At 36.0% G+C, this 16,470-nt stretch overlaps 1 protein-coding gene across 1 annotated transcript in view; it reads right to left on the bottom strand.

The window, feature by feature from the left end:
* Positions 1-16,470, bottom strand: part of GPRC6A (G protein-coupled receptor class C group 6 member A) — a 30,536-nt gene that overhangs the window by 9,092 nt on the left and 4,974 nt on the right. The window contains exons 2-4 of the mRNA XM_032274965.1: positions 9,518-9,821; positions 6,959-7,789; positions 1,134-1,346 (exon numbers count right to left, since the gene is read on the bottom strand). Of these exons, the coding sequence (XP_032130856.1) occupies positions 1,134-1,346; positions 6,959-7,789; positions 9,518-9,821 (1,348 nt within the window). The remainder of the gene's footprint in view (positions 1-1,133; positions 1,347-6,958; positions 7,790-9,517; positions 9,822-16,470) is intronic.

The following is a 16,470-nucleotide window of genomic DNA, read 5'->3' as shown; positions in this document are numbered from 1 at the left end:
CATGGAAGCAAACAAGGAAAAGATTTCATTGAGGGGAGAATAATTCGCTGGTAAGTGATATATGATAATATTTGGCTTTACTAACTTTGGTGACCTAGACAGAAACAATTCTGATGGATTGAAGAGGTTTCTAAAGAGTAAGGGAGGTGAGAAATTGGGGCCATTAAATGTATTCAACTTTTTCAGGAAGTTTTACTGTAAAGAGAAAGAATATACAAAGAAAGACTTGTGGGAACAACAGAGGTTTTTTGTGTGTTTGTTTTAAGATGAGATAAATAACAACATGTTTATCTCATTAAGCGGATAATACAGAAGAAAGAATGATTGAGAAAAAAGGAGAGAGAGTGTAAAGTGACTAGAGTAATGTATTTGAATAAGTGAAAGAGGTTGGGTCCGAGAGGTAAGGTGTAGGAGCTGACCTTGGCTAGGGGAACAGACAGTCCATCTATAGTGCCAGATGGAAGGCAGGGGTACTGGCACAGATGTGGTGTCAGATACCACGGGAATTCTCTTCTGATGCTTCAGTTTTGTTAGAACAGAGAACAGAGCAAACTGAAGTGAGGATGGGAAGTTGTACTGATCTCAGAGGAGAGAAGAGAAAGCATAAAATGGCCATCTAGGAAGGTGAGGGAATTCATGAACTAGGGCTATGATCTGATTGCCCTGCAGCTTTAAGAGCCCACTGGAGATTAGAGATCATGAATTTAAAATGAGAAGTCAGCAAGATTTTTGTTTGTTCTCCCTCCCTCCCTCCCTTCCTCTTCCTTCCCCTCCTTCCTTCCTTCCTTCCTTCCTTCCTTCCTTCCTTCCTTCCTTCCTTCCTTCCTTTCCTCTTTCTCTCTTTTTCTCTCTTTCTTTTCTCCAACTTCAGCTACATAAAGGCTACATTAATTAGGCAGAAAGGTGAATTTCACAGGGATTGTGTTTGGCCAGATGAGTATGATGAAGAGAGGGGCAAGGGAATTGAGGGTGTACATGGGAAAGTTAAATAGTTGACCATGGAATTTAAGGAGGAAAAGTGGGGACAGTAAACAGGCAGGAGGGTCACTGGAGGTCCAGGTGGGGCCAAGGACTTTTGCAATTGAGGTACCAGTTGCTTTGAGTGCTACAAAACAACCTTACAACAAGATTACCTTAAGATTCTCGAACTCATTTTTTGTTTCTTGATCTGGGATGATGAAGACATCATTCTGCAGGTCATATTCTGCCATCTTGGTGACAGTCATGTGTCCATTGATCTCCTTCCAGAGCACAACATCATATCCAGTGTTTAAATCCCCATGAGCATCAAAATGAAATGAATTCCCTCCAACAGTGAATGTCACATTTTTTAGCACATCAAGTAACTATAAAAAATAAAAACAGAAATAAGCACTTAAAATAAATGTTGCAAGTGTATTCATTATTTTAATTATAACACGACCTTATAAAGCATATCACTTAAAAATGAAGGAAAAAAGATTACGGATCACTGGTTGGAAAATTCGTAACTATCTGACAATAATTTGAGGATGAATTTCACTTGGGTTCTAGCTTCATTTCTGCCTAACTTTCACTATATAAATTTGAGAAAGCAAGTTAATTTCTATGGATGGTTGTTTCTAAGTATCTGCATTTATCCTACAGAATTTTAGCATAGGTCCCCTGGTACAGACACCTGGGATCTAACTCTGGTTCCATCTCTCATCGGTGCAATCTTGACAATTACAATTGCTTTCCATCTTACTATCTCCAATGTTTCTTAAGTTTGTTTCAATGATTGAGTATGTAGCAAAGTGATCACTAAATTATATTTCTAATTTAATTCACAAAATAATTTATTTTTTAGCTTGAGAGGAAATAAGTATAAAGATAAATTACCTGTCTTGCTACACAATTTTTACAGTGAGAACTTGTATATTACAGAGTTAGGACACAAAATATTTTGCTAACAAATGAAGTAGCCATATTGAGGTTTTGCTGTAGTGGAAGAACAATAGGCTGGAAGGTAGGGAAACAGGCTGCTGTTCTGGCTTCACCATTAACTTAGTATATAAGTATGCCAAGTAAATATCCTCTCTGAATGTTTTCATAATGGCCCATTTGTTACCTAAATCTATGGTTCTATGTGGCTTTTGTTGGGTATAAAATCTATAGAATAAGGCAGAAATTATTCTATTTGAAGAGAATTATTCTGTTCTATTTCTTTTAAGTTAATTTTTTATGAGTGTTTTAATTTTTTGTCATAGAATATAAAAATGTTATTTTTTCAAGTAAATAGATTAACTATGACAATAATGTCAATGAGAAGTGTTACTGTAGCAGAATCACTACCTGTGTGTATTTTTTATGTCCCCACAGATTTCTTAGCTCTTTTAATGGATATCAATAAATTAGTATTACTTTAAAGAAACAGGATATCAGATCTAACAGGGTGGAATTAACTAACAAAATTTTATTCTATCAATTGCCAAGAAAAAAAATGAAGAGAACAAAAATAAAAGAATACGCAGGGCCTACCTCCAATGTTCCCACTTCTATCTGTTGACTGGTTTGTTTCTTCTGTTCCTTCCTTAAGCAATATACACATGCAAACCCCAGTAACTCAGTTCTTTAGGGGGCATATCCTCTTCCACACAAGTGTTTGAACTATAATTTCCACCTCTTTTTTTCCTGTACTTAATTAGGCTTTATAGGCTAAAGTTCTGACATATATATGTTCTGTAAATAATCATAAAATTGTATAATGTAAATAAACTTCCATTATTTTATGCTTGTTCTTACAGGAAAGAGGATAGAAGCAAATACAGCAGTATTTTCATTACTCATTAAATAAACTCCAGTTATTAAGCTGTTAAATGCCTTTTTGCATCATTTAAAAAAATTTTCATGAAGACTGAAATTCACTATCAATTGACACTACAACATTTAGAGAATGGGATTTTCATTTCAATTATTATATTTTTAATTTCAATTATCATATTACTCATTCACCTGTGTATGGTAATGGCCAGTTTTTAAGCACATATGGCCAGGAATCACAACAATTAAGGTGATACGGTTGACACTGTTTTCCATTGTCCTAACTGTGCTGATGTCTGCTTTACCTCATAAGTAAGGTTACTGTGGAAAGACGTAACTACATGGCTAAGTTAGAGAAGAGCAGAGGAAACAACCTTACATCTGTGTCCTGGTGCCCAGACTATGTCTTCTTCTATTAACTTTTCCATGATGTAGCAGAAAAGACACTGATCTAAGGTTGGGGCCACAGTTTCATTGCTGTCTATGTGAGTGACAGTGGGACAGATCTTTACTGTTGAGGTTCCTTCCACCTATAAACTGTGACGAGTCTTGGTCACCAGAAATACTTCTTCTTATCACTTCTTCAAGATGGAATATAAGGAAGGTGGTATGTCTCAGTATCTAGAATCATATGCTTTAAAAATTATTACTTATTATTATAAGTAATATGCCAATATTACTCTCATGTCTCTCTTGACTTCTGGACTAATATGCAACTACCTTGCTGCATTTACTAATACATATCTCAACTTCTTCAAATTCAACATTTCCAAAATGGAATGCTTAATATATTTCTTACTCCCACCAGACCTCCACTTTTCTCTATGGTTCCAGCTTGACAAATGACACCAGTTGCCCCAAATTTGAATCATCTGCAACATTTTTGATGCTCTCTGTCATCATTTATATCCAATCTATCTCCAAATGCTCTTCATCCTCTCTCTTAAATATCCATGCATGTGTCTCTTCATCCTTATTGTCATACCTGTAGACATTCTTATCTTACGTCAGATTTACCGAATTAGTCTTTCTCCCTCCAGTCTTGTGTGGAGAGATCAATTTAATCAATTCACCACATGAAAAAAAGTATCATATCACTCTCCTGCCTGAAAATGTCTTTAATTAGCTGCCATTTCCTCTGTCAAGTTCAAACTTTTGAACATAGTTTGCAACCTTTCTATTTAACAGGGAGCCCCTATATGAGCAGTGTCAGCATCATCTGGGAAATTGTTAGAAATGCAGACTTTTCAATCCCACTGTGGAACTACTGAATTAGCATGATAAGATTCTCAGGAAATTCAACTGCTCATCAAAGTTTGAGATGCCCTGATGGACAAGGCTCTAATAATGTGCCCTTCACTATCTCATTCAGTCTCCTCACTAAGTCATTCAGTTAGTCCTTCATGAACTCATTATAGCTCTCATGCAAGACTCCAGTCATATGGCATGATTTTCTGCTTCTTGAGGATGCTGTGCTTTCTTTTCTCTCTTTTTTGGGACTTTGCTGGAGTGTGTCTGTTCTGGCTAACTGCTATCCTTCCTTGCATTCACATAGAGGTCATGTTTTTTTTGGACAATGTTCTCTAAATTGCTACTACTGGATTAGCTGTCTCGCTTATGTACTTCTCTGCTATCTGCAGAGAAACGCTATGATGCACCATCCTGCATTGTAATCAGCTCCTTAAATGATTGTATACATCATTGGACAGATCATTCCTTTAGGGAAGGAATTCTGTCCCGTTCTCCATGATATTTTCATCACTCAACACAATGCCTGCAACGTTGAAACACCAAACATTTGCTAAATAAATATATAAATAGAAGTTTAACTATTAGATATTCTTTCATCTCCCATATATCACTTACTACCTTATATATCATCAGAAGTAAAGGAAAACAAAAAAGAAACCCAAATCACTAGTCACAGCATGGAAGTGATATCCTCCACACACATCTGAGGAACATTAAAAATCTGCTGAAGTAAAGCAAGCATGACTGTGCTGTCCCTGAGTACGGCTCACAAATAACCACTAAATATAGGGCCAAAGTAAGTGCTCTCCTCAAACACTGGGAAAAATTAACCACTTTAAAATTATTTGAATCTAACATAATTTAGAAAGTATTATTTAAATATTAGTGAATTTTGCTAAGATACAAAGTAATTCTTAAGAATGTATCTTTGGCTAGGGACCCTAAATGTTGCTGATCTTTAAAATTTAAGTCTACAGAGATTTCTTTATAAAGGTATAACTCTCTATTATTTATCTTACTGAATCTGGCACTGACTAGATGCGGCTCACTCATGTCATGATCAAAGGAGCAAGTTATCCCCCGTTCTTCCTTTCCAATCTGTTTCTGTTTGTTTCTAGGTTAACATGCTCTGGGGACAAAAATAATGACTCCAGGCTCTTAGTGTTAAAATAAAACATTTTAGAAAACTGCTTAGATGATTTCTTCTCAAATCTTACCCTCAAAATGTTCGAGACTTATTCGTAATATAAAATACTTTTCCTATTTCCCCCAAATCTTCAGGGGGTGAATAACTTGCTATTTGCATTTCTTTGTCCTTACGAGGTTCTTTATGTATCTCCGACTTTATATTATCTGTCTCCATGACTGTTCTCTATTTCTCTTTCTCAATCTCTCATTTCTAAAATTCCATGTGGTGGTATCATTATTGTTTAAAAATTAAAACTGTTTTTCTGCAGTGCATCAAGCCAAAAGCCTTGAAATATATTAGAAAACATTGTTCTGAACTTGGAATATAGTGAAGAATGATGATCTAAAAAAGATAATTTATGGTTTTTACCACCGTCATTAAAGTTTTATACTACAAAGGGAATGCTTTCATATAAATGTCTTAAAGTTGTAAGACATAAAAATACATGTATATATTCTAAAAGAGCATATTCTTTCAACATATTCCCTTCCCATTTAAATTTGATCCATTAGATTAATTGGCCCACCAATATTTGCAGGCAGAACATCATTTAGATCATTGAGAAAAGGTCCTAATCTCTAGTTTTACCTCTTTATCAGATTTTTGGCTTTGTATTTACAAAGCGAAAAGTAGTTTAAAAATGAGCAATTTAAAATACCCTCCCACCATTGCATAATCCTCCCAGATGTTAACTAGTTATATCAGACCTCAGAGACGGTATTTTGGGGTGTGTTAAGTAAAAAAATGACAAAAGTAGGAATAGCTTGTTCTAGATATCCATTTAATGATCAGAAGAATCATGTTATTTCTTTTACCTTCTTTTCTCTTACAAATTTAAAAAATATATATTTTGTAACATGCTTCTGCCTCAAGACATTCAAGTTTGTCTTTGAATACATATTATTGAGAAATTTGTTTCTAATAAGTAAAACATCATTATTAAAAGAAGCAATTTACTTTTCAATGCCTTGTTCAAGGATATTTCAGAAAGCACAATGGAAATTTTTCAAAAATGGAGCCACATTAAATTTTAAGTTTCCCCAAACTAATCAAAGAGAAGAAAGGGAAAACGTTCTTTTATGCACAATTGGTGGTTTCTTTAAACCTGGAATATCATAATTGACCTAACAACATTCCCTTGAAGAAGACTGGAGTCCAAGTCCTTTATATGTATACATACACACATAAAGATTCTAATGGTCTTTATGTGTATACATATTTATTTACTCTACCTCCATACTAACTGAGAATCTTAACTGTAGACATTGGGATTATAAACCACCAAAGACAGTGAAAAGCAAGGAAAATGGAGTCAGAAGATCCAGACTGCAGTCTTATTTCTGGTACTTCCTAGCTCTAGTTTCCTCATCCATCATATTTAATAAAAACCAAAAGGGTTATTAAACATGTCTGCTCTAACTCTTGTGTTTGTTAAGAGCATTTAAAAGTGATAATTTGTATAACTCAAGAAAAATACCATCAACAAAAGAATTTTCTTGGGAAATAAAAGAGCACAACTTTGGTAGGGCCGAATAGGAAGTGAAGATAAAACAGAACTCTATTATCTTCAAGAGTAAGGCACTATAATAGAAAGGCAGGTTATTTAAACACTAAACGTGTCTATTTGTAAAAGGAATAAGACTAAGAGCAATTAACATAAATCTTTGCAAATTAATACAAGGAAGGAAACGGTGAAAATGATGGTAGGAGAGTTTTCTTGAATATGTGAGTTAGTACCTCCCATGGTTGAAAGGCGTTGGGCTTCTGACAGTCACGAGCTTGACACAGATCCTGAATGGCATAACCAAGGGCAAACACTGCAAGCTGAATACTATGAATGAGTCCTGGCTCAGCATAATCCCGGAGGAAGTCATTTCTCATAAAGAAGTTCCTTTCTATAGTCTTGTTAGCCTTGTAGGCCAAAGTCCCCTGAGAATGATTGAAAATGCATTGACTCAAATCAGTGTCCTTGACATACGCGCAGGCAGATAAATGCATGACATATTCACGCAAGAGTTTGTTACTGGGAAGCAAGTGCAGATTTTGAAGAAAGGAATGGAAAGAGGATATATTCCCTCTTCTAAAGGTAAACCCCACAACTTTGCCAATCTTTTTAACATTAGGAATGGTAGTAATCTTGGTGGCAGTTGACCAATTATCACTAGCAATCCACATCTTATTTATATTCATTTCAATGGCTTTATTGAAGAGATCGAAAACATGGAATTGCCTCAGAAATACCACAATGACATTAACCTGGGCTTCTAAAGCGATTTTCTCCAGTGTCTGATTGAGTCTGACTTCAATGGTGTTATCTGAAAGAAAGGCTGGGAGAACCTCTTTGAAGGCTATGCACACATTCTTTGCTTCAACCTGAATTGTAAAAGTGTTAAGAGCCAATCGTCCATAGTCATCATCTGTGGTTACAATGCCAACCCAGTTCCAACCAGATTTCTGAATCAGGTGAACCATTGCTTTAATTTGATGGAAGTCGCTGGGCACAGTCCGTAAAAATGAAGGAAAGCGAATCTTGTCACTCAGGATTTCTGCTGTTGATTCATAACCCACCTGGAAAGAGACAGAATCTTTTAGTTACAGTGTTGATGAACTCCAGGTGACTGTTACAGTAGGTGTTCCTCTCTTTGATTTCTGTAAGTTTTCACAACTTTTCTTAAATTCTCTAGTCCTTTTTATCCTTCTCCTTCTATGAATTATTACTTTACAAACAACTTAAATCATGATATTTAGCCCCTGATGATGGTTTAGAGTCATGGCTTTCTAATTATTTCATACTGTGTTTAGTATAAGCCTTCTGAGAATTCAGGCTCTACCTCATATTTCCATTTACACCTCTATATCCCTCTATATCTATCTTGCATCTCTGGCTGGGGGCCAAGAGTGGATATTATTTAAATACTTAGAGGTAAATACAGGAAAAATGCAGTCCATCATAGAAGCAAAATGCAGTTTGGGACATCAGTGTGTGAAAAATCTTGTCTAATTCAGAATTTGTGTGATTTTATTCTAGGTAAAGTCAATCAGTCGAATAATCGTCTTGTCCAGGAGTCAGCAAAATTTTCTTGTAAAGGACCAGATACAAAATATTTTAAACTTTTTTGGTCATACATAGTCTCTGTCATATCTTTTTTTCTTTTTCTGTTACAACTTTTTAGAAATGTAAAAACTATTTTTAGCTTGAAAGCTCAAGAGCATGGTAGCCACATTTGGTCCACAGGCTATGGTTTTCTGACTTCTGATCTAGTCAAACAAACATCACCATTTTGGAAGACCTACTTAATGTATGCAAGGTTTTGCCTGATTCATAGCTTTGGCGAATTATTACCTTCTATAGATGCAATAGCAATGTGTCACTTGTTCAGCATTTCTTTTTTTCTTTTTTTGTTTTGTTTTAACTTTCTTTTTTTTTTTTTGAGATGGAGTCTCGATCTGTTGCCCAGACTGGAATGCAGTGGCATCATCTTGGCTCACTGTAACCGCCACCTCTTAGGTTCAAGTGATTCTTCTGCCTCAGCCTCCCGAGTAGCTGGGACTACAGGCATGCACCACAACACCTGGCTAATTTTTCTCTTTTTTGTAAAGACAGGGTTTCACCATATTGGTTAAGCTGGTCTCGAACTCCTGACCTTGTGATCCACCCGCCTTGGCCTCCCACTGCCGCCTGGCTGTTTTTTTTTTTTTTTTTTTAAATTATTGTTATATTTTAAGTTCTGGGGTGCATGTGCAGATCATGCAGGATTCTTTATTTTATTTTTTTAATTTTTTTTCCCATTTATTTATTTTATTGCATTTTAGGTTTTGGGGTACATGAGAATAACATGCAAAATTCTTGCGTAGGTACACACGTGGCAGTGTGCTTTGCTGCCTTCCTCCCCATCACCTATATCTGGCATTTCTCCCCTTGCTATCTCTCCCCAGCTCCCCACCCCCCACCGTCCCTCCCCTATTTCCCCCCAACTGACCCCAGTGTGTAGTGCTCCCCTCCCTGTGTCCTATAGGTTTGTCATTTTAGAAACAAGACAGTTTAGGCCCTAAGAGGTTTGTATCTTCTACAAATCAAGCTGAAAATGGTCAGAAAGTAGACCTGACAGATTGAGGGGTGATTAATCCTTTAGCACTTTTCCACTATACTATCTGTAATGGTGTGCATCCTTTCTTTAAAAACAAAGAAAAGTTAAAGTAAAAGCGACTCCCTAACTAGTTTCCTCAGGTTTCCCTGATCCTTTCATAATAATAAATGTGAGGAAAATCAATGTATGGAGGCAGAACAAAACCTACCTGTGGTATGAGCTGTAAATTCAACATCCTGGAGACAGCCATGGTTATTTCTGAGTAGCCAGAACCTATGATAGCCTTAACTCTTGGCATATAGCTGGAAAAGTCACACTTAAACTCCACAGTTTCTCTGGAGCAGTTGAATTTAGAAAGAAACCTCAGAGTGGCTGCCATCGCCACTGTGACTTCTGTACAAGTGTCATAGATTTCATACCCCAGTTTGACTCCAGATAATAGTGTTGAATTGTTGATCATCTCAATGCTGTGTATCATGGCAAGAGTTTGAAGAAAGACTGATATTTCAAAGCTGTTGGGAAACAAGTATTTTTTGAAATCAGATCATAACTCCTCTATGGACATGGCCGTAACACATTGTGTCTACATCTCCTTATAACAATTTCTGGATGAGTGAAGCTTATCTCTTAAAGGATCTAAATTTTATTTAAAAATAATTTTTTATGAAATATTTATGAAAGGTAATATAAAGCCCCACAGTTTCTTAAAAGGAGTCTGTGCTACAGATTTAACCTTTTCTTGATGACTTTTTTGAGCATATCAAACACTACAATACGAAGATATGTTTGATTTTTGTTCCTTTTCGTAGTTAGATGTCAGCATTTTATTACTGTCAAAATGCTTGCCTTTTAGACTCATAAACCTGTCATTTAGTTTTCTGATTCCAATTTGTGTGATTGGAAACCAGGTAAATAAGACTGTTAAGAATTACATTTAAACAGCTCTGATTAAGTCCTAACAACTTGTTCCTAGATAAAGGGCCTTATTTTAGTTCTGAGGCATAGCTCTTTCCACATTCAGAGGATGTTTTTTATACATCTTGATTTGTGCCTATTCCAGAGCACTGAGTTTTCTGATTACTGATTTACTGTTATTTCATCCACCACTGTACACAAAGGATTCAATACATGCTTTTTAAATAAGTAAAGGGGGATATTAATGTTCAGGGTTTGATATTCTAGTTTCTTTTTTGTTCATTAAGTTTTGATAATTAAACTATTTGAATATTACTGTCTGTCATTGTGAGCCATGTTTAGGTGGTTCTATCTGTACAAATGCATCTCTTACTATGTTTCCTTCTGCTTTACTAATCTAGCCAGATTGAATTTTTTGCTATTCTTTGGACAGTCCAACTTTTCACTTGTTGCTTCTTGGCCAGATACTCTTGCCCTTTCCCTCAAATAATGAAATAAATAATAATAATAATAATGTATTAATAAGTTAAACTATTTGAATATTAGTATTTGTCATTGTGAACCATGGCTTGCAATTACAATTAGTAATATTCAAATAGCTCAATTTATCAAAACATAATGAACTGAAAAGAAACTATAATATCAAAACCATGAACAATAATATCCCTCTTTGTTAAAATTTTAAATTTAATTAAAAACTTTAATTCACTAATTAAAATTTCAATTAAAAAAGAGAAGTAAGCTCAGCTCATCATTGGCATAACCAACATTAGCGTGCATCACTCAGGACTCAGCGGGTCACCCTGTCACTGCTGTTGCCATCACAGATGCCACACCAGCTTCTCAAGAGCCCAAGAAATCACCCACCTGCTGGTTCCATGAATTTCACTACCAGCATTTGAATAAGGAGCCTGGAGTCCCAAGAATTGGCCTGGTTTGACCAAACACTGGTACCAGCGTATGCTGCCCTGGGACATAAGGACAGGCATACTCAGTCCACTGCTAACACCTCTGAGGCTCAAAGACTGGCTTACTTGGCATCACAGTCACCAGAAAAACTGTACCATAACCCCCACTAATAATTGTACCCTAAGCCACTGAGGAAATGTCAGATGCCACTTATGCTATTAACAGCTAAAGAAATCAAAGAAACTATACTACTACTGCAACCAGAATAAAAGCCAAAGTACCCTGCCCAACTAACACTATCTATTCATCCTTAAACTTTCTCCCCCTACAAAAAACAAATTCTTAAAATTTGGAAGAAGCAACTGAAACATCAGATTTACATATATCAACATAACAACACAGGAAACATTAAAAAGCAAGAAAAGATGATGCTTTTAAAGGAAGATATACTATCATACTGGTCTTTAAGAAAAAAAAATTTAAATAAATTTTTTAAAAAAGGAACATAATAATTTTCCAGAAACAGATCTCAATCAAAAAGCAATTTATGAAATTTCACAAAAAGAATTCAAATGACAGATTCTAAAGAAGCATAGAGAGATACAAGATAATTCTGAAAAACAATACAAATAAATCTGAAAAACAATTCTGAATATGAATGAGAAGTTTACCAAAGAGACAGATGCCATAAAAAAATCAAACAGGAATTCTGAAATGGAACAATTCATTGAATGATGACATAATACATTTGAAACCTTCAACAATAGATTAGATAAAGCAGAAGAAAGAACCTTAGAACCTGAAGACAGTTCAGTTTCAACTTTTGAAATAACCCAGCCTTGCAAAGATAAAGAAAAGAAAAAGAATTTTAAAAAAGCTAAACAAAGCCTTCGTGATATATGGAACACCTTAAAGTGACCAAATATATAAATTACTGATATCCCAGGAGGTAAAGAGAGATTGAGATAGTTAAAGGTATTAAAAAAATAATAGATAAAAATAATAAAAACTTTCCACATCTAACAGTAGGTTTAGACATCCAGATACAGGAGGCCCAGCAATCCCTAAACATACACATTGCACAAATTCTCCACATCACATTATAGTTAAAATGTCTAAAGTCAATGACAAAGAATTCAAAACAGAAAAGAATCTAGTCATCAATAAAGGAAATTCCATCATACTAATAGAAGATGTCTTAGCAGAAACCTTATAGGTCAGAAGAGAATAAGATGATATTTTTAAAGTGCTGAGGAAAAAACCTTGCCAGCCAAGGATATTATATCCATAAATAATTATCCATAAATGGAGGACACATGAAGTTGTCCCCAGACAAACAAAAGCTGAGGGAGTTCAGCACCACAAGACTGGCCCTACAAATACTCAAGGGAGTTCTATACCTGGAAGGGGAATGATGTTGCTTATCATCATGAAAACACAAGAAAGTGTAAAACAATGGCAAAGCAAACACACAAATGAAGAAGAGAAAGGACTCAATTGATACTACTATAGATATTCATCTACCAAATCACAATGACAAAAAATGAAAAAAAGAAAGGAACATAGAATATGTAAAACAACCAGTAAACAACATGACAGGAACAAAACTTCATGTGTCAATATTAACCTTGAATGTAAAAGGATTAAATTTTTCTCTTAAGAGATATACACTGGATATATAAATTTAAAAAAGCATAATCCAGTTATATGGAACCTACAAGAAATGCACTTTACATATAAAGGCACATATAGACTGAAAGTAAAGGGATACAGAAAGATATTCCATGCAAACAAAAAACAAAAATGAGCAGAAGTAGCTATACTTAGATAAAACATACTATAAGACCAACATAGTAGAGAAAGTAAAAGAAGGTCATTATATAGTGATAAGGAATCAATCAAGGAAGAGGAAATAATTTAAAATTTATATGCAACTAACACTGAAGCACAGCGATTCATAAAGCAAAAGTTACTAGATCTAAAAAGAGAGAGACTCCAATACAATATTAGTGGGAAACTTTAACACCCCACTCAGCATTAGGTAGATCATCTAGACAGAAAATTGGCAAAAATATAATGAACTTACTACTGGGCATGGTAGTTCACCCTTGTAATCCCAGAGTTTTTGGAGGCTGAGGGGGGCAGATCACTTGATGTCAGGAGTTCAAGACCAGCCTGGCCAACATGATGAAGCCCATCTCTACTAAAAATACAAAAATTAGCTAGGCATGATGGTACACACTTGTAATCTCAGCTACTTGGGAGGCTGAGGTGGAAGGATTGTTTGAACCCAGGAAATGGAGGTTGCAGTCAGCCAAGATTGCACCACTGCACTCTAGCCTGGGCAACAGAGTGAGAATTTGTCTCAAGAAAAGGACTTAAATTGAACGTTAGACCAAGTGGACCTAACACATTTACAGAACATTTTATCCAACAACTGCAGAATACACATTCTTATCATGGAACATTCTCTAGGACAGGCTATATATTAGGCCATAAAACAAGTAATAACAAATATATAAAAATAAAAATTATATCAAATATATTCTCAGGACACAATGGAATAAAATTAGAAATCCATAACAAGAGGAACTTTAGAAACTATAAAAATCAAAAGAAATTAAATAATATGCTTCTGAATAACCACTGGGTTAATGAAGAAATTAAGATGGAAATCAAAAAACTTATTAAGACAAACAAAAATGGAAACAACTGTAGTAGCCCCTTCTCACATTGCTGTAAGGAAATAACTGAGACTGGGTAATTTATAAAGAAAAGAGGTTTAATTGGCTCATAGTCCTGCAGGTTGTACAGGAAGCATGATGTTGGCATCTGCTCAGCTTCTTGGGAGGTCTTAGGACATATACAATCACGGTGGAAGGCAAAGAGAGGCATTGACACCTCATATGGCCAGAGCAAAAAAAAAAAAAAGAAAGAGAGAGGGAAGATGTAACACACTTTTAAACAACCAGATCTCATGAGAACTCTATCACAAGAACAGCACTAGTGGGATGATGCTAAACCATCCATTATCCAATCACCTTCCACCAGGCTATCTCCAACATTGGGGATTATAATTTGACATGAGATTTGGGCAGGGACACAGATCTAAACCATATTATTCCATCCCTGGCTCCTCCCAAATCTCATGTCCTTCTCACATTGCAAAATACAACCATTCCTCCTCTCCAGCCTCCCAAACTTTTAGCTAATTCTAGCATTAACTCAAAAGTCCAAAGTCCATAGTCCTATCTGAGACAAGAATATTCCCATCTGCCTATGAGCCTGCAAAATAAGAAATAAGTTAGTTACTTCCAAGACACAATGTAAATAGAGGCATTTGGTAAATACTCCCATTTAAAAAGGGAGAAATTGACCAAAGGAAAGGGTCTACAGGCCTACAGGATGCGTGCGAATCCAAAACCCAGCAGGGGCAATCATTACATCTTAAACCTCCGAAATATTCTCTTTTTACTCCATGTCTCCCATTCAGGGCACACTAGTACAAGCTGGAGTTGGAGTAGCTGGGACACAAGAAGCAGCAGGGCCCTGGTCTTAGCTCATGAAATCATTCTTCCCTACTAGGCCTCTGGGCCTGTGATAAGAGGGGCTGCCATGGAGGTCCCTGAAATTTCTTTGAAGTCTTCACATTGTCTTGGGTACTCACATTCAGCTCCTCTTTACTTACACAAATTTCTGCAGCCAACTTCAATTCCTCCTCAAAAAAGGTTTTGCTTTTTTTTTTCTGACACATGGCTGGGCTGCAAAATTTTCAAACTTTTACACTCTGCTTTCCTTTTAAATATAAGTTCCAGTTTTATGCCATTTCGTTGCTCACACACACGAGCTATGTTATTAGAAGCAGCCAGGCAACTCCTTAACTGCTTTGCTGCTTAGAAATTTCTTCTGCTAGATACCATAAATCATCACTCTCAAGTTCAAATTTCCACAAATCCCTAGGGCAGGAGCAAAATGCCACCAGGTTCTTTGTTAATGCATAGCAAAGATAATCTTTACTCCATTTCCTAATAAGTTCTTCATCTCCATTTGAGACCTCCTCAGCCTGAAATTCACTTTCCATATATATCACCATCATCATTTTGGTCACAACAATTTAACAAGTTTCTAGGAAGTTTCAAACTTTCCCTCATCTTCCTATCTTCTCTGGAGCCCTCCAAACTGTTCCAAACACTGACCATTAACCAGTTCCAGAGCTGCTTGTATCTTTATAGCAATGCCCACCTCTCTAGTACCAATTTTCTGTATTAGCCCATTCTTGCATCAAATAAAAAAAATACCTGAGACTAAGTAATTTATAAAGAAAAGAGGTTTAATTGGCTCATGGTTCTGCTGGCTGTACAGGAAGCATGATGCTGGCATCTGCTTAGCAACTTGGGAGGCCTCAGGAAACTTACAATCATGGGAGATGGCAAAGGGGGAGCTGGCACTGTACATGGTCAGAGCAGAAGGAAGAATGAGAGGGGGATATGCTACACACTTTTAAACAACCAGATGGTATGAGAACTGTATCATAAGAACAGCACTAGGGAGATGGTACGAAGCCATTTCTAAGAAACTGCTCCCATGATCCAATCACCTCCTACCAGGTTCCACCTCCAACATTAGGGATTATAATTTGATATGAGATTTGGACAAAGGCACAGACCTAAACCATATCAACAACATACCAAAGCCAGTGGGATACAGCAAAAGCAGTACTAAGAGGGAAGTTCATAGTAATGAACATCTATGTCAAAAAAGTAGAAGGATTTCAAATAACCTGAGAATGCACCTCAAGGAACTAGAAAATCAAGAACACATCAAATCCAAAATTAGTAGGAAAGAAATAACAATGATCAAGCAGAGCAAAATGAAATAGAGACCAAAAACAACACACAGAATCAATAAAATGAAAGGTTGATTCTTTAAAAAGATAAACAAAATTTATAAATCACTAGCTAGACTAACTGAAAAAAGAAGAGAGAAGGCCCAAATAAACAAAATCAGAAATGAAAAAAGGAGACATTACAACTGATACAAAAATATAAAATATTGTCAGAGACTATTAGGAACAATTATATGCTAACAAATGGAAAAACCTAGAGGAAATGTGAAAATTCTTGGAAACATACAGTCTACCAAGTTTAAATCAGGAAAAAATAGAAAGCCTGAGCAGATCAATAACAAATAGCAAGATTGAATCAGTAATAAAAAGCTTCCGGCTGGGCGTGGTGGCTCACGCCTGTAATCCCAACACTTTGGGAGGCCGAGGCGGGTGGATCACGAGGTCAAGAGATCGAGACCATCCTGGTCAACATGGTGAAACCCCATCTCTAC

This window comes from Sapajus apella, unplaced genomic scaffold, assembly GCF_009761245.1.
Source record: "Sapajus apella isolate SASKATOON/1434 unplaced genomic scaffold, GSC_monkey_1.0 scaffold6, whole genome shotgun sequence".
NCBI lineage: Eukaryota > Metazoa > Chordata > Mammalia > Primates > Cebidae > Sapajus > Sapajus apella.
Note: the sequence above shows the minus strand (reverse complement) of the source record. Positions and strands in the feature narration are given on the sequence as shown.